An 18,551-nucleotide genomic window follows, 5' to 3' on the forward strand; every position below is an offset into this window, starting at 1 on the left:
ATTCCCATCATCTTTCGCAATTCATCATTTGTCTTCCTCTCTCTCAACGATACTCCGCACATCCACCGAACCATTCGCATTTCCACCCTTTCCAGCCTTCATTGCTGCTCTACATTTTGGCCATATGCCAAAAGTATTTTGCATTTCCCAGGAACATATGTCAATTTTTTCTCTTAACCTCAAATCCCTTTCCCAGTTCCATTTTCCTCATCTATCTATAATTCCAGTAATCTCTGTGTGTCTGTGTGTGTGTGTGTGTGTGTTTGTCTGTGACCGCTGTTTCTCGACAACTACCGGTCCGATATACTTGAAACTTGCCAGGTATATTGCTGGGGACCTGAGGATGTGCCTTTTCAAGGTTTCATATTAATCGGAGAAGTAGTTACCGAGCTATGGCGATTTAGCCGTTCGCCGTTCGCTTTGGCTTTGCGAATGGACCAAACCATTTCATGTAAATAGAGGGGGGGGGGGGGGGGTTCTGTGGTCGTTACTGCCACGTGGTTTCAAAGTTTTTTTTTGTTGTTGTTGTTTGCACGCATGTTTTTTTGCACCCACGTACGGGCACGCCCTAGTTATCTCCAACTTGATGAAGCCTTTTCTTGTACTCCACATTGTTCAAATTTTTTATTTTCTCAACCACCAGTTTTCCACTTGTTCATCTATCTCTTTTCTTTTTTTCCGGAAGTGATCTAAGATTCATGGAAGTGTTTGCACACATTCAAAATGTTATATGACTGAGACACAATAGTCCAAGACAAACTCAACAAGGAGCTGATACTCTCGGTCCCCTGCCGTTTGGGTGGTATGAGGAATAGATGTCGAATATGAAAGCTAAATCTTGAACGGTATTTGAAATATTGCGTACACAAGCCAAGTCACTAAGACGGTTGCTATACATACATATATATATATATATAGATTCGAACAGCTTAGACACCTTTGTTCACTCGACAGATCGAAGGTGTCTAAGCTGTTGTGCATGTCTGACAGGTTGGTGCACTACCTCTGCATCATTCTGTCAGGCACACATCATATAAACTTGTAATGTACAAATACAACAACATCGTTTGTATTCTGCTCATATAACTTTGTGAGCATACCAAATACATCACATGCAGGAAAGGGACAGGAACAAACATCAGCTCATACAATTATACGAATTATAGTAAGCTGTGTCGTGTATGTAGGATTTCGCAGACAGACAAATCAATACAGTATATGGGATTTACGTAAACCTTTGATCCCCAGAATCGTTGGCTATGCTCAGAGGGGAACGCCAACACATTCTCTTTTGATAACCGTCTTCTCTGCTGGACTTTTTATCTGCAGCTTTATCTCCTCTCATATATTTGTTTTTCCCAGATCCCAGAAGGCCGTAGCGTGGGAATTTTTCATGTTTACTTTCTCATGCTCTTCTGACAATCTCACGGTCACTCATTACAGTGGCAAGTTTCAAATTTACTTGATACAAAAGCCTGCACAAGCATGAAACCGATTGGTGGTCTGACTTACCATATTACCAATGAAAATGAAATCACAGTGCCTGTCATGTAGAAAAAAGTTTTGAATGACAAAACTTGTGAGAAGTACTTTTTTCTGAACTTAATGGCAGACTTAAATGAGGGTAATTAAAGTTAACATTCTGACGGTAAAATGGAAGGGAATAAGCAAACATTGACCACAAATTGATACGGTTGTCTACCCTGATGGTGCAGAGGTAGTACACTTGCCTTTGAACTGTATTGCCTGGAATTGATTCGCGACCCAAATCTAAACTGTTGGATTGGTGCTACAGCGCATTCAGAAAGTATTCAGACCCCTTCACTTTTTTCACATTTTGTTATGTTGCAGCCTTATGCTGAAATCGTTAAAATTCATTTTTTCCCTCATCAATCTACACTCAATACCCCATAATGACAAAGAGAAAACAGGATTTTAGAAAGTTTTGCAAATTTATTAAAAACGAAAAACTGAAATATCACATTGACATAAGTATTCATACCCTTTGCTATGACACTTGAAATTTAGCTCAGGTGCCTCCCATTTCTCTTGATCATCTTTGAGATGTTTCTACACCTTGATTGGAGTCCACCTGTGGTAAATTCAATTGATTGGACATGATTTGGAAAGGCACACACCTGTCTATATAAGGTCTCACAGCTGACAATGCATATCAGAGCTTAAACCAAGCCATGAGGTAGAAGGAACTGCCTGCAGAGCTCAGAGACAGGATTGTGTCGAGGCACAGATCTGGGGAAGCCTACAAAAAAATTTCTGCTGCATTGAAGGTTCCCAAGAGCACAGTGGCCTCCATAATTCTTAAATGGAAGAAGTTTGGAACAACCAGGACTTCGTAGAGCTGGCCGCCCGGCCAAACTGAGCAATTGGGGGAGAAGGGCCTTGGTAAGAGAGGTGACCAAGAACCCGATGGTCACTATGGCTGAGCTCCAGAGATCCTGTGTGGAGATGGGAGAAACCTCCAGAAGGACAACCATCACTGCAACATTCCACCGATCTGGGCTTTATGGCAGAGTGGCCAGACGGAAGCCTCTCCTCAGTGAAAGACACATGAAAGCCCGCTTGGAGTTTGCAAAAAAGCACCTAAAGGACTCTCAGACTGTGAGAAGCAAGATTCTGTGGTCTGATGAAACCAAGATTGAACTGTTTGGCCTCAATTCTAAGCGTCATGTCTGGAGAAAACCAGTCAAATTGGTAAAAATTCTGATGCCTTTAGTGTTGCATCTCAAATATGCTGTGTTATTGTTCAAATCCATATAAACTCCTTTAAATGTAGGATATGCCATCATTGTTAATCACAAATACGAACGACGAGATCACATGATCTCGTTTGCTGGACCACCACAGTGCGAGTACGGTATCAGTATGTTTCACAGAAACACAACATATCATATAGAACTATTCTTAATATGAAAATGCTCAGTGTGTACAATCACTGCCATACAAATGTAAGTTACAATTAGGAATTTGAACATTGATTAACTAATCATCATAAATACTAAAAGGTAATGATATTTAGTGCATTTAAGATGCAGTGCCTGTGGTATGGAGTCACTAGTTAATGACGTCATAGTCCTTGTGCAGGGATCAATTACCATGCCAACTGTCTCGGGTGCTCTGGCCAATTATGGAGGGTTCAGTGCAAAGTAGTGTCATGCTGAGGATTGCACTGGGTGGTTTGCATTTGCCTTCCCATCGGTCATATGGGCAGGAACTTTGTGAAAGACACCGTGAGACTTTTTCCGTCCATAATTTGCTGCTAGCAGATGGGACATCCAGCTTAATGCTCGTCTGGGCCCAGCCTGCAAGTCACCAATATGGCAATTCGTAGGTGAGTTGAGAATCGAACCGCGACTAGACAGCTCAAAGGTGAGCATGCCACCTTTGCATAACCTGTTGGACAGATTCTCATGCAGAGATCAACTCTTTTTTTTTGTGATGTTAAAACCCTCAATGAACCTACCCAATTTGACTTTCATTTCGTGTGCAGCCCGTGGCTGCTGGTTGCATCATTTCTGGAAGTGCCACTGTGCCCCTGATGCAGTGCCCCCTTTTACAGTAATCCGGTACTCATTTTGCCAACCTCGGAAGGATGACAGGCTGAGTCAACCCACATGGTGTTAATTCAACGGCACGGTAGGGGCCCAGGCCCTAATAAGTAGAATAGTCTCTTATTACGATTTACAACCATGATGAGTTTGATATTTCTTCCACGTCTGCTGTAACTAGCTCCGGAAAAATGCATGGTTACAAATTTAACCAAACGAGGTGCAATGGTTGGAGCATCTGCTCTGATTAGTCTGGGAGGTTGGCAGTTCAACCCCTGGCTGAGTCAAAGACTTAAAAAATGGTATGTGCTGCTTCCTTGTTTGATGCTCAGCATTTAGAAAGGACAGAGCACGGACAAACAACCATAATTTAGCAATCATAGCACAGGCTTTGATCTGCCTGATGGCTTCCTCCTGCTTTGAAGTTCCACATTGTAAGGGAATTCATTATATACATTTATTTATTATTATTATACAATATAACACAACACTCCACAGGAGCTTTTACCACGTGGTTTACAACTATTGTGGCTTCTTTTAGCACCAATAGAAACAAAGCAGTTGAAGAACCAACTTTGACTTTTCAATCCTATGAGATGGCATTTGCACCAACACAGAGGTGAATATTCACTCCATGAACATGCCATAACTCCATGAGCCTGGTGTTGGCTTAGCGGTTAGGGTGCCGGCTTTGGATCCTGGGTTCGAATCCTGGCTTAGCGGTTCGGGTGCCAGCTTGGGATCCTAGGATCCTGGGTTCGAATCCTGGTCGATCGCTGAATTAACACCAGGGGGGGTTGACTCGGCCTGTCATCCCTCCGAGGTCGGCAAATTGAGCAGCAGCTCACTGGTAATTCCCTGTGTGTTTTCAAGAAGCGACTAACAGGGTTGGCGGCATAAAGGGCATCCGGCTGTAAAACATTGCTTCAAAAAGGGGACCAAGGTGCCCAAAAAAGGCCAAAGGGGAAAAATGGCCTCTAAAGGGGGTTTTTCTTCTAGAACTTGCCATAACCGAGTTGGTTCATCAGCATCAAGCATATGTCCTCCACCATCTGGATATCCTGACGAGGCATCCTTTCTTTCCACATACTTGCCGCAACCCTAGCTGAGACTGCTTCGTATGGCAGAGGAAACGCGCGGCTCCATGTTGCCAGCAACAATTGGTTGAGCGCAGCAGGAGGCAGTGGGAGGCCAAAGTACTGAAAGAGTCGTTCAGCAGTTTCATGTGGTTGGTCGACTAAGTCTTCAAAACGCAACAGGAGGAAGTTCCGGGAAGACAACTGGTGACTTGTACGGAGGGCTGCGGCTGTGTTGGCGAACCACAGGTGTGCGAGAAGGGAAACGGGAGATGTATCCGCCTCAGACACCTGATGCCGCAATGCCTCGTACTCGAATGCATACCCGTTGCCGATCGTGCAGCGCTCCCGTCCCGTGCCGGCCTCCTGGAACAGCTGCTGTAGGTGTCGTGAAAGTTGAAGTCGTGTGTACACATTTGGCTTTTTGCCATACAGCAAAGCATGCACCCAGGCCCGTGGGTCCCGCACCACAAGTACAGCGCGTGTGCCCGAGCCTACCACGCCTCGCACAAAGGGCAACTTGTGGGTCCAGCTGCCACTCCAGAGGCTCAACGCCACACGAGAGTTTGGGAATTTTGCAAAATGTGCTTGTAGTGCCCTTATATAAACTGAACCACGAGCGTTTGCTCTACCTTCATTCCTGCCTCTCTTTTTTCTGCTACTGCTCTTACTTTCAAATACTTTGCTGCTGTTGCTGCTTTTGTCACTTATGTGGACAGCGTTAAAAGTCTCATGCGCCCCTTTCTTACTAAGCTTGTGCGATATTGGTGGAACACGTGCAGGAAAATACACTGCAAGCCTTCTCCTGTCTTTCCCAGCTCTGGGCCTTCCGGTTTGTGGCAGCGCCTTTAAGAGGTGCCGCTGCGGAGCTTGCAATAACGACTGGAGCCAGCTCTGGAGCTGTGGGAAGCGGCCCGAGTGTGCATTGGCCAGTGACCACTCGCAAGCATCGATGAAAGGAGCAGGCAAACCAGGGACAATGGATGGGATTAGCAGTCTTGCCGATGGACTTATGTATGCAAGGTCAGTGCTAGCAACAAAAAGGTGTTTGAGGAGCTCGGCACCAGAGACAGGCAAAGAAGTGATCACAACTGTTGGAAGAGTTCCAGGAATTCCTTTAGCACCTTTAATCCCTGCTTCTCCATCAGGTCCCTGTGTATGCGATTGTCCTGCTGGCAACAAGGCGTGTGGAGCATCCCAAATGAGGCCACAGAGTGGGCGTGAGCATGCCAGCCATAATGCAATCAGTTCAACTACCCACACCATAGTGGCACCAAGCAGTGCAAAGTGAACAAGCTGCTGGAATGACAGGTGGAATTTGCAGCATATGGCAAGTAGAACTAATGCTGTGCCCATGGATAAACCCACCATAACACTGGCACTCATGCCAAGTAGGTACAGCGAATCATTGCCGTTCATTTTGTGACCATCCTGAAGTGGTGAGGAGTCCAGACCGAATCGCGTCACTTGTTGTGCATCTTGAAGCAGAGCATGGCCTCCAAAACCAAGAAAATTAAAGCGGGCACTTGGGTCCTGATGTGCAGTGGAGATGGACACCTGTAATGCAGTCCCATTGATTTCAAGCGAGATGCGTACGCCATTTTTACTCACCTCCTGAAAAACACAATGTCCAATGTGTACCTGTGGACCGAAGAACACGTAGGCCATGCGAGTGCTGCTCTCCTTCAGTTCAAATGTGATATTTGCAAATTGTGTCCAACGTTTTTTGAATTCTGCAGTCTGCTCAAAGCGTTGAATGGTCAAATTTGGCTTCCGACCATGTGGGGTGAAAGAGAACATCCCATATAGTTCTCCAGACACATCCATCATGGCCCCATTGTAACCATCATCTCTTAAGAATGATGTTAAGGGGTACGTCATATCCAAGTTGTGGAAGAAAGCACTTGCGGTTTGCACGGGAGAACCTGGAATGCGCTCCACATGATCCAGCACGAGTAGGGTTTCAGGATTGAGGAGCATCAGGCTACGGTAAACACTGCGCAGACCAAGGTGCGGGGCATACGCACCAACTGCCTCACCACTCACGAACATCAGCTTTCCATGTTGTGAGACCGAGACAATCTCGCCTGCCATTTCTCCGACATCACTGCTTAACCAATGAAGCCACTGTCCACACTCTCCCAATTGGCCTTCCCACGGCACATTACATCCATTTTGTGGAGTTGGAGCAAAGGTGAGCACGTTGTTCAGATGAGTAAGCTTGGGTCCATAAAGAGCCTCAGACACGAGTACATGTCCATTGGGCGCGAAAGTGAACGAATTGTGGTCTGGATGCTCATGGCCCGGGTTAAAACTCTTCCAGCCATTGATCCATGGTAGATAATTTCCCTGATGCACTATATCAAACACCGCACGCCCACCTAACTTGCCCGACTTGAAAGAAACAAATGTGTTCCCAACTCCCTTGGGTAACCCACCACCATATGTGACCACCCCCCAGTCGGTGAACAAGTGCACGTGTGGCACGCCGTGTCCTGCCGGAGGTCGGGGTTGAAGTTGTGCATCATACCAGATGTATTCAGTGTGCAGGGTACACCAACGATGTGCGGATGAATGCTCCATGGGTCCACCGTGCGGTCGGTTTTGGCGGATCTGAAGGGCGAGCCAGTTCCCACTGCCATTCTGAAGCACAAACCTGCCCCACAAAATGAGGTTGAGGTAAGAAAAAAATTGACACTATCTTTTCCACTAGTTCACCTAATAGTGTAGCAGCATAGCAAACCTGTTGTGCATTTTGTGATACAAGCACCAAATTTGGCACAAATGTACATTAATATGTTGCGAACATTTTCAGATATTGGGCCACTTGAAATTCCGTAATTTTTTTTTTCAAATTTTTTCAAATTTCGTAATTTCAAATTTTTCGGGTGACACCGTCACAATTTCGGTCTTCGAGGCCAGCCGATATAGTGGGGCGGCTTAGCCCAAATATTCAAAAGAATTGTGCATTTTGTGATACAAGCACCAAATTTGGCACAAATGTACATTAATATGTTGCGAACATTTTCAGATATTGGGCCACTTGAAATTCCGCAATTTTTTTTTTTTAATTTTTTTAAATTTCGTAATTTCAAATTTTTCGGGTGACACCGTCACAATTTCGGTCTTCGAGGCCGGCCGATATAGTGGGGCGGCTTAGCCCAAATATTCAAAAGAATTGTGCATTTTGTGATACAAGCACCAAATTTGGCACAAATGTACATTAATATGTTGCGAACATTGTGTGGTCAGCAATGAAGACGAGAGTCTGAATTACATGTATGCAAAAGACCTTGTGAACCAGTGAAGCAAATACACGGGTAAGCATGAATTAAATCTAGGGCATGATATAATTTCCATGATGTTTACCTCTACACTCAATGGTGGAAGGAGGTAATGTTTTGATCCCAGCTTGTCTGTATGTCTGTTTGTCTGTTAGTCCACAAAATTCCAGACAAAGCTTGTAGTAGTGGTAGTTGTAGTGGTAGTGGTGATAACAGAAATTGTTATATAGAACTGAACTTATATTATTATTATATGCAGAAAATAACTTCATTTCTATATGCCCTGCAGTGGACAGGTTAATTGGTTTATGCACTGAAGGGGTCACCCTGGTGTGCACTGCTGTGTTCTGCCTCACCGAGTTGTTCAGGTATGATGTACTCAGCACAAGCTTCCGGTCGGCCCGGAGGTGGGGGTGCGGGGCCTGTCACGGAACGTCAAAACAAACGGCTTGCCGGGGCCGCCCAAAAGTCGGGCGTGAGGGGCGCGTCCACTAATGGAACGCCTCTCGCTTCCCAGATCGAGGGCCACGTGGTCAGGAGAACCTCGTCCCTTCCGGTCACACTTTGCCTATCGGCCGGCCTCGAAGACCGAAATTGTGACGGTGTCACCCGAAAAATTTGAAATTACGAAATTTGAAAAAATTTGAAAAAAAAAATTACGGAATTTCAAGTGGCCCAATATCTGAAAATGTTCGCAACATATTAATGTACATTTGTGCCAAATTTGGTGCTTGTATCACAAAATGCACAATTCTTTTGAATATTTGGGCTAAGCCGCCCCACTATAAACACATGTGTGGTTATTGTCCCAGCTTGCACCCCTCCCCACATTCCCAGCCACATACACAATATAGATCTTATACTGATGAAGAAGCAAGAATACCATTCATATACTTTACCCACAATCTATGCTGTAAGAGCGCCGTTTGTGTGTCTGTGTGTTGGTGTGTGTGGCGCCATGTTTCTCAGAGATGGCCGAACGGATCTTCGTCAAACTTTCAAAAACTTATTTGAATTTTTTTTTTTTATGTTAGAATGTTTTAAATCGCCCTATGGTGCTGAAGCCTTTGTAGCTATGTGAAAGGTATTATTAAAAGATCCCTGGCACCATTCCTTAGGGAGGTGTTTTAGGCCCCACAAAAAGAAGAAGAAGAAAAAAATAAATAATTTCATTTCTTCAAAATGTCAACAGGATTAGAACAGCAGCACCAGGCAACGCAGGGTACCCCTGCTGGTACTGTATACACTATACAATTTAATTCAATTACTAAGTGGACTGGTGTATTAAGAGGCTTGGGAATCATGAAAATATCGAATCTTTAAACAAGAGTGGCAAATACAAAACATTGAAGACAAAGGTAAAAAAGATAGAAAAAAAACTTACATCGAGATGCCAACAGACAAAGAGAAAGTGCTGTCCTGAACATGCAACTCTTACCCTACTGTAGTTTTACCCTATACCTAGGGCCCACGCAGGCTTGTGACAATTCTGAGGGACAACCAATATATATATATATATATTTGTATACAAGATCGAGGCTCATGAAAGAGCGAACATTAATCACACAAAAAGTCAAACCGACACAAAAAACACAAAATAAGGGGAGTGGTAGACAAGATGGGGAGAGAGGGGGAAGGACACAAACACAACATTTGAGAGCAGGGACATCGAGGGAACTGTGGGAGGGAGAGGGCTTGGGGGGAAGTGGGAGAGGTATAAAACATATGGACACAGCTAGGACTTCCAGGAAAGAAGTCGGTATTTCAAAAAAGTGGATCTAGGGTGAATTAGCGGGGGTAGAAAAGATCAAGGTTTTGGATGGGCGAAGATAAGAGATGGTGGTGAACAGGTGTTTTAAAGACCTGGAGGGAGGAGTGGGATTGAAGGGAGTGGGGGAGTTTGTTCTTCAGGCAGGAGAAAAGGGGAATGAAAGACTGAAGGTGGGCAGAGAGCCTAGATTTTGGTAGTTTAACCATAAGAGGGTTGCTGGCAGATCTTGTGCGACCTGAAGGAATATTTGGGGGACAGAGCACAGAGAGAGCTGGGGGAGCAAGGCCGGAGAGGAGTCGGTAGAAGACAGAAAGACCACCAACCTGCCTGTGGTGAGTGAGTGAAAGGCCCTCAGAGTTAACTTCATCGCAGGAGATTCCAATGATTCTGAAAGCTTTGGTTTCAACAGCATGAAGCCGAGCTAGGTGTGAGGCAGGAGCACCGGCCCAGAGGGGGGAACAGTATTCCATTGAGCTGCGGATGAGAGCCTTGTATGTGGTTAGGAGCTCAGGTGTGCCAAGGAAGGACTTCGCACGACGGAGGATGCCCAGTCGGCGACTGGCTTTGGAGGCCAGCTTGGAAATGTGGTTTTCCCAAGAAAGATCATGGCAGATAGTGAGACCCAAAGCTTGAGCGACAGAACTTCTTGGAGAGGATTGTTGAGAAAGTAGATGGGAGGGTTTTCCAGTCGGGAGAGACATGGTAGGAGCCCAGGTAGGAGCGGAGACAGTAAGAGTGTGAGATTTGTCAGGATTGAATGACATGTTCCACTTGTTTGACCAGTCTGTGGTTTTGTCCAGGTCTGCAGAGAGTGAGCAGGCTGCAGACTGCCGATCTGAGGGATGAGGAATGGAGCGGCAGAGAGTGGAGTCATCATCAAAGAGATAGAGTGGATTTTCTAGAGAGTCGGAGAGATCATTGTTAAAACCAACCACCGTTTAGAGGCCATTTTTCCCCGCAAAGCAGGGGTTGGCCTTTTTCGGGGACCGTGGTTGTTGTTTTTTTTGGTCCCCTTTTTGAAGCAATGTTTTACGGCCGGATGCCCTTCCTGCCGCCAACCCTTTTTGTCGCCTTTTACGACAAGCAGGGAATTACCAGTGAACTGGTACTCAATTAGCTGACCTCGGAAGGATGACAGGCTGAGTCAACCCCCCTGGCGTTAATTCAGCGATCGACCGGGATTCGAACCCAGGATCCTTGGATCCTAAGCTGGCACCCTAGCCGCTAGACCAACACCAACACCAGGAGAGATCATTGATGAAGACCAGAAAAAGCACAGGGCCCAGAACACTGCCTTGGGGAACTCCAGCCTGAACAGGAAGAGGAGATGAGAGAAATCCATTCAGGGCCACACGTTGACTACGACTAGAGAGGAAGTCCGCAAGGCATGCGTGGAGATTTCCATGGATACCATAGGAGGAGAGTTTGGTGAAACCAAATATTATTTTTGATCAATAATCCAAACGTTTAATGCACGGAACATTACAATAACGAATGTAGTAGTATTACACGGAAGCACAACAACCTAGGACTCCTTAAGGAGACTGATGACAATGTACCGTCAATATAACTTAGCCTATGATAGGTGACACTCATTATATGATAGGTGGGTGGGTGACTACTCTATAGAAGAGTGGGAACCTTGTAATCCAAATGGGATTGGCATTAGGGATAGAAACTCAACCTGCTTGCATCGACACGATGCAGCAAAACTATTATGGCCTTCAAATCTTTCATGAACCGGCTGACCGGGCATGATGCTTGCCCGATGGTGGCAGGAATTTGTCATTTGTTCTGGGTGCCAGTGATAACTAACCGACTCTTCGTGAAAGACACCGTCAGATCTTTACTGTCTATCATTGTTGGCAGATGGTCCCTCCAGGTTAACAATTCTTCCAATGGACAGAATATTTTGTGCGTCGCCCTTTATATGAAATACTAGGGTAGCAGTTTCTAACTGAGTTGAGATTTGAACCTGGACAGCTCAAACACAAGCACTCATAACTCAAAGCTATCTTACCAGCTTCTCCCTTATATGTCCATGAACACTATTTCAGTTTACTTACGATGATCCCTTCATTAACATCAACTTGCAACGGTACCCGCACTACGGGTGGGGCTTCAATTGGGAGGCCCAAATGAAAAGGCAAAATATCAGAAATTGAAGGTTTTTTCTATTTTAAACGATTTATATAAACATCCGTTAAATCATATCACACACAAATCATCAAAATCTGAACAGTATTTGTAGCATTTCAATAAAAGCCACATCACTGTTCATATCGGTAAATATTATTCCATCGTGTTTGGAAAATTGTAAAAATTGGAAATTGGAAAAACAATATAGCCTATTTTACTCCAGGGTGTCCCAGGATTACCCACCCAAAATTTCGTTGCGATCGGTTCAGCCGTTTTTGCGGTACCTGGGAACAGACGGACAACAGACAGACAGACGGACAGACATTTGGTGAATTATAGTAAGATGGTAGTTTCACCGTTGCACATCAACATGTTGCCGATCAGACTTTCCTGGTCGAGACAGCGAACCGCTACAGCTCTTCCAAAACTTACTGCTCAGTCCGCCCTCACCTGAACCTCACCTGAACCCCGGGCCTGACATCCACAATAAACGCATTTTTGTCATCGCTCAACTGTGCCAATGCGGAATCTCAAAGACCGTTTGGCCTTCCAAGATGTTCTTTTATCATAATAGTGTACCTGCGCTGAAGTTGTGCACCTGGTATTTGATTCGTGTCCTGGACCTACTTTTTTCGGATTTTGACCTAATTAACTAAAAACACATTTTTGATCATAACTTCAGTAATTTTCCTCCGCTATTCATGATGTCGGGTTTCATGGATAAATTGTAGATGGGGACATGTTTTCTTAATTTACACTCTATATCCCTAAATGTTGAAAGTCAAGGTAATATGGCGGTCAGAAAAAAATATGGCCATCGCTGGATAGCTGGCCAAGGGTAAGTCGTGGGCTATCACCAAGGGTAGACCTCTCCCGGCAGTGGAGGCTTACCCTTGGCAATCGTTTTGTGATTGCAGGTATCTAGTTGTTATTTGGCGTCTTTTAAAAGCACCTTGTAGGAAAAGGAGAAGACACAGGTTTTAAAAGAAGAAGGAGATCAGATGTTAGATGTGAGCTTTTCATTTGGAGATGATACCTATCGAAGGAGAACTGCAGGAGAACCCAGGTAGGAGCTGTTAAAAGAAGGACATCAGATGTTAGATGTGAGCTTTTCATTTGGAGATGATACCTAACGAAGGAGAACTGCACGAGAACCCAGGTAGGAGCCGTTAAAAGAAGAAGGAGGAGATCAGATGTTAGATGTGGGCTTTTCATTTGGAGATGATACCTATCAAAGGAGAACTGCAGGAGAACCCAGGTAGGAGCCGTTAAAAGAAGAAGGAGATCAGATGTTAGATGTGAGCTTTTCATTTGGAGATGACACCTATCGAAGGAGAACTGCAGGAGAACCCAGGTAGGAGCCGTTAAAAGAAGAAGGAGATCAGATGTGAGATGTGAGCTTTTCATTTGGAGATGATACCTATCGAAGGAAAACTGCAGGAGAACCCAGGTAGGAGCCGTTAAAAGAAGGAGATCAGATGTGAGATGTGAGCTTTTCATTTGGAGATGATACCTATCGAAGGAAAACTGCAGGAGAACCCAGGTAGGAGCCGTTAAAAGAAGAGGGAGATCAGATGTGAGATGTGAGCTTTTCATTTGGAGATGATACCTATCGAAGGAAAACTGCAGGAGAACCCAGGTAGGAGCCGTTAAAAGAAGGAGATCAGATGTGAGATGTGAGCTTTTCATTTGGAGATGATACCTATCGAAGGAAAACTGCAGGAGAACCCAGGTAGGAGCTGTTAAAAGAAGAGGGAGATCAGATGTTGGATGTGAGCTTTTCATTTGGAGATGATACATATCGAAGGAGAACTGCAGGAAACCCAGGTAGGAGCCGCACCGTTTTCAACCTGGGTTGAGTGGTGCACCAAAACAAGGTGCAGAAGACGGTGTGCATGGAAATTGCAGATTATGGAGAAAAGTATCCTGCAGTCATAAAATGGGTCGCACAATATTATGTCTGTTACCTGTCCAGGAATACGAGCTGACTCTCGGGACCATAAAACCAGTTGTAGTTGGAGTCCGCGATGCCCACCGTCCGCTGATATCCGGGCAACACGGTAGCATAGTAGAACCAGAAGTGTTCGGAAAGCCAGGTGGAGTTCCTGTGGTCGATGCCGAAATGTCGCAATGCCAGGAAAATGTACTGCGTGAGAGAGCGGGACGTGTAACTACCGTACGCGACACCTTCATCCAGAGATCCGTCGACCACGTGTTCAAGTAGGATCATCGTTCGCTCCATGGCCTTGAGTGCCGCACCTGCCCAGAGACGGGCGGCGCGTGCGTGCCCCCTAGCAACGAGCGCTCCGGTGAGCAGCGCAAGCATGTTGGTGGCTTGGTGGTTGTGTATGTAGTGAAGGCCCCAGGATCGGTAGCGTGAGTAGTTGTACATCTCCTCAGTCACCTGCGCGATTTTGTCCAGGTACGCGAGGCGCGTCTCAGGGTCGAGGTGCGGATGCAGGAAATCGAAGGCCGTAGAGAAGCCGGTGAGCGAGTGCGCTACGGGGACCTCGTCGTTGGGGGCATCGCGGACGTGCCAGTGCGGGTAGTCGGCCATCCGATCCATGTACTCGAGGGTGAATCGCAGGGCCGTGTGATCGTCGGGGAAGAGCACGCAATACATGGCGAGTGCGCCAAGGTTGTTTCCGTACACCTCGTTCCAGTGTGAGGTGAAGATCTCGTGATCGATAGGAGGTAGGTACACTTTGGCCTTGGACATCATGGTCTTGACGGCACCACGGATGACCTTGGCGATGTGCGAATGCGTGGTGAACGCCTTCTGCCGGAGCATACGCACCTCGCCCGGATCAAAGAAGAGCCGTGGGTAGACCGGGTCTTCATCCGGTGGCCACGATGCGGTGATACCGTCCCCGTCACTCCAGAAAGGAAAACCGGTGAGAACTAGGCCGAAAATCATCACGAGTGGCTGCATCTCCAAGCCAGGGACGTTTTGGGCCATCTCATGAAGGTGGTGTGTCCGCAACAAACCAAGACCGCATTTCATCCTCTATCCTAGAAACCTCAAACAAGTCTCCACGAGTCGACCTCATCTAGTCTCCCTCAGAGACTATCGATATAGGGATTCGCATGATCCCTCCACGTGGGATGACCTTGGAGAGTTTGCATCCTCTATTGGGAATATGAATTACAGTGACTAGTACAGAACTACAGAGAGATGATCGACTCTTGGAACAGAGACAGACGAAGTACACACCAATCGAGGGTGTCTCGTTATAAAGCTCGGTCGAGCGCGAGTCGTTGAATTCGCATTTATCTGGGGGCGGAGCCAAGACGCGCCGGGGCGGGGAATATATGGCAATGGGCGTGGCCTTACGTGTCTTCTGCTATTAACGCACTTTGCCTGCTCGGACAGACTCAGAAGACGTCACTCTCACGCAGCTTGCAACACTTTGTGATATACATATACAGGCATTCAGACAGCTGTCTGGACTCATAATGACGAAATTAGTTTTGGAAACTCAACCTCATTGAAATATTTTATATTTTACTTAAAAGTAGGTTTCCTCAAAAGTTTGTTTGGAGCATGAACCTGACTGTTGTATGTACACACACACACACACACACACACACACACACACACACACACACACACACACACACACACACACACACACACACACACACACACACACACACACACACACACACACACACACACACACATACACACACACACACACACACACACACAAATATATATATAAAGCGCGATGCTGTGCGCGCTAATGCTTACGCAAGGAGCAAGCGGACAACGCGGTTCATAAAAGAGTCTTTATTCAAAGTACTCAAACTGCAGCACTAAGCTGCTCAGGGCTGCGCGCCCCGTGTATATCGTGAGGCCACGCCTCTCTCCCTGGCGTGGCCCATCCCCACTTGGTGTGCGGGGTGATGTCACCACGTCAGTGCTTTCGTGTCCGCCACATATATATACAGTATATATATATATTTAACCAAAGAAGCACACTGACCTCATGACATGACGCTCTCACGTCATGTGCATAAATTACACACACATAAACACTACCGGTCAAAAGTTTTAGAACACCTCAATTTTTCCAGTTTTATCGAAATTTGCGCAGTTTAATGTCTCAAAGTACTCTGAAATTAAGCATAGAACAAATAAACAATTGGAGATAAAAAAGAAATCATAGAATCATTTTGTTTAACAAAATTTAATTTAAATTTTTGACTCAGCAAAGTAGCCACCTTTTGCAGATATAACCGCCGAACACACTCGTGGCATTCTTTCTACAATGGAAATCAAATATTGTTCGGGAAGTTCTTCCCAACACAGTTGCAGAAGTTCCCACAAATGTGTTGCACTTGTAGGTTGCTTTGCTTTCACCCTTCTGTCCAGTTCATCCCAAACCAGCTCGATGGGGTTTAAGTCTGGAGACTGTGCTGGCCATTCCATGATTTGAAGCCGACTGTCTTGTTCTTTTCCTCGAAGGTAGTTTTGACATAGCCTGGAGGTGTGTTTAGGGTCATTAACTTGCTATAGGATGAACCCCTGACCAACTCGGCGTATACCAGAGGGTATTGCATGGCGCTGCAAAATGCTGTGGTAGCCCTTTTGGTGCAGGGTGCCAGTCACTCTGTGCAAGTCGCCACTCTGGATCCAGCATAAGAGCCCCAGACCATCACGCTTCCTCCTCCATGTTTGACAGTTGGTGTCACACACTGAGGAACCATCCTTTCGCCTACTCGACGACGTACAAAAGCCCTGCGTGATGAACGAAATATTTCAAATTTTGATTCATCGGTCTATAAGACCTTCTTCCAGTCTTCAGTAGTCCACTGGCGGTGCTTCATGGCCCAGGCAAGAATCTTTTTCTTATTTTGCCATCTTAGCAATGGCTTTCTTACTGCCACTCGACCTGTCAAACCTGCAGCTCAAAGTCTTCTCTTCACAGTTGAAACTGAGACTTGCTTACTTCGACCAGTGTTAATCTGTGCTTGAAGCAGCTGTCCTGTGAGCCGCCTATCACGCAAGCTGTTGACTCTCAGAAACTTGTCTTCTGATTCTGTTGTGGCTTTGGGTCTGCCAGACCTCTTCCTGTCAGAGTTTCCTCCAGTTTACAATATACTACTTCCTGCAGTGCAATATTGTCCAAATAATGCTTCAGCGGGTGTAATAACAGTCTGTTCCAATACTGCTTTATACAGACAGGGGCTTTGTAATGAAGTAATCAGCAGAGGTTGGGACACCTGTAGGAATTGTTTGCATCAACTTTCAAGGCTGAATTTTCTTACATTGCTGCAGAAAAGCTGTAAGTTGCTAACCCATTACTTGTTCCCTGAAGAAGGCCTTTTTTTTTTTTTAGCCGCGTCGCAGACGCTGGTCATAGAGTGCCCTCTGCTGTTGTTGTTGTTGTTCTTCTTGTTCTTGTTCTTGCAGAGAAGACAAAACCTCAAAGCTCCACCCATTCTGGGAACCATAGCTCCACCCATTCTGTCAGAGGCTTCATATAAACAAATATCCACCATTTTATTAACTCGCATAGCTTTGAGGTCTGTTTTGTAGGCCCGTGGTGTCTTCCTCTCTCACACAGTTTTATTTCAAATCAAATTCGATATATCATTTCATTTTTCACAGTCGCTAACATAGTTTTAGACTCGGTTGAAAAAAGACGGGAAGAAAATCCGATGAAAGTTGCCCTTTATAGAACGAAATGAATTCTCAAAGGCCTGTAACTTCAAGTCCATTGAGATATATATTTTTTAAATCGCGGCATGGTCAGTCATACACCGCCCGAAATAACAGACGGGAAAATGCCGAGATATATATATTTTGTTTAAATCGCGGCATGGTCAGTCATACACCGCCCAAAATAACAGACGGGAAAATGCCGAGATATATTAAAAATTCGTCCATTTGATGACAATTGTCACGATGAAATATTTAATTTATACGTCGTCACAATAATGTGGAGAGAGGAGCATAGCTTCGTTCACGTGTCGCCACACATGGGAAATTGCCGAGATATATACTTTTAAAATCGCGGCATGGTCAGTCATACACCGCCTGAAATAACAGACGGGAAAATGCCGAGATATATTAAAAATTCGTCGCCACACACGGGAAATTGCCGAGATATATTTTCACTTTGCACAAAAATAACATCAAGTAATCGAATCAATAGGAATGTCCTGTGCCTATAACATCGACGTTATAGGCACAGCTGCATCTAGGCATTGTGTAACATCGATGCGGCTTTTGTTTTAGTTAAAACTTTTTGTACTTGTTTTACAATATAACTGCAATTTACATTATTTTCCCGTTTTTGCTAACCTAAACTTTTTTTTTTAACCTCGAGCAGTTTACTGCTTACCTTTGTACCGTTTCAGGTTATTCACTGGATATTAAACTGCGTAAATTTAAATAAAAACTGGAAAATTGAGGTGTTCTAAAACTTTTGACCGGTAGTGTATATATACATATATACAGTATATATATATATATATATATATATATATATATATATATATATATATATATATATATATATATATATATATGTATATATATATATATATATATATATATGTATGTATATATATATATATATATATATATATGTATGTATATATATATATATATATATATATATATATATATATATATATATATATATATATATATATATATATATATATATATATACACATACATACATACATGTATATATATATA

At 44.7% G+C, this 18,551-nt stretch overlaps 1 protein-coding gene and 1 long non-coding RNA gene across 2 annotated transcripts in view; one reads left to right on the forward strand and one right to left on the reverse strand.

Moving 5' to 3' along the window:
- Positions 1 to 1,933: 1,933 nt before the first annotated feature.
- DSEL (dermatan sulfate epimerase like) lies at positions 1,934 to 15,078 on the reverse strand. The gene is made up of 2 exons (XM_068128688.2): positions 13,804 to 15,078; positions 1,934 to 7,298 (listed from the first exon to the last, which is right to left on the reverse strand). Exons 1-2 carry the CDS (start codon positions 14,838 to 14,840, stop codon positions 4,562 to 4,564), a joined length of 3,774 nt encoding a protein of 1,257 aa, XP_067984789.2. The 5' UTR covers positions 14,841 to 15,078; the 3' UTR covers positions 1,934 to 4,561.
- The window catches only part of LOC137435159 (uncharacterized), a 29,395-nt gene continuing 18,036 nt past the window's right edge, over positions 7,193 to 18,551 (forward strand). The window contains exon 1 of the long non-coding RNA XR_010986004.2: positions 7,193 to 7,321. This is a non-coding gene — a long non-coding RNA (uncharacterized LOC137435159). The remainder of the gene's footprint in view (positions 7,322 to 18,551) is intronic.

Source organism: Myxine glutinosa, chromosome 9, assembly GCF_964187855.1.
Source record: "Myxine glutinosa chromosome 9, kmMyxGlut1.1, whole genome shotgun sequence".
Taxonomy (NCBI): Eukaryota; Metazoa; Chordata; class Myxini; order Myxiniformes; family Myxinidae; genus Myxine; species Myxine glutinosa.

What these genes read in the sequence shown, in the direction of transcription:
- DSEL (XM_068128688.2), bottom strand. Translation starts at nt 14,840, where the DNA reads ATGAAATGCGGTCTTGGTTTGTTGCGGACACACCACCTTCATGAGATG. An exon ending in CAGCTCGTATTCCTGGACAG is followed by an intron (nt 7,299 to 13,803) that starts GTAACAGACATA and finishes TTTGTGGGGCAG; the next exon opens with GTTTGTGCTTCAGAATGGCA.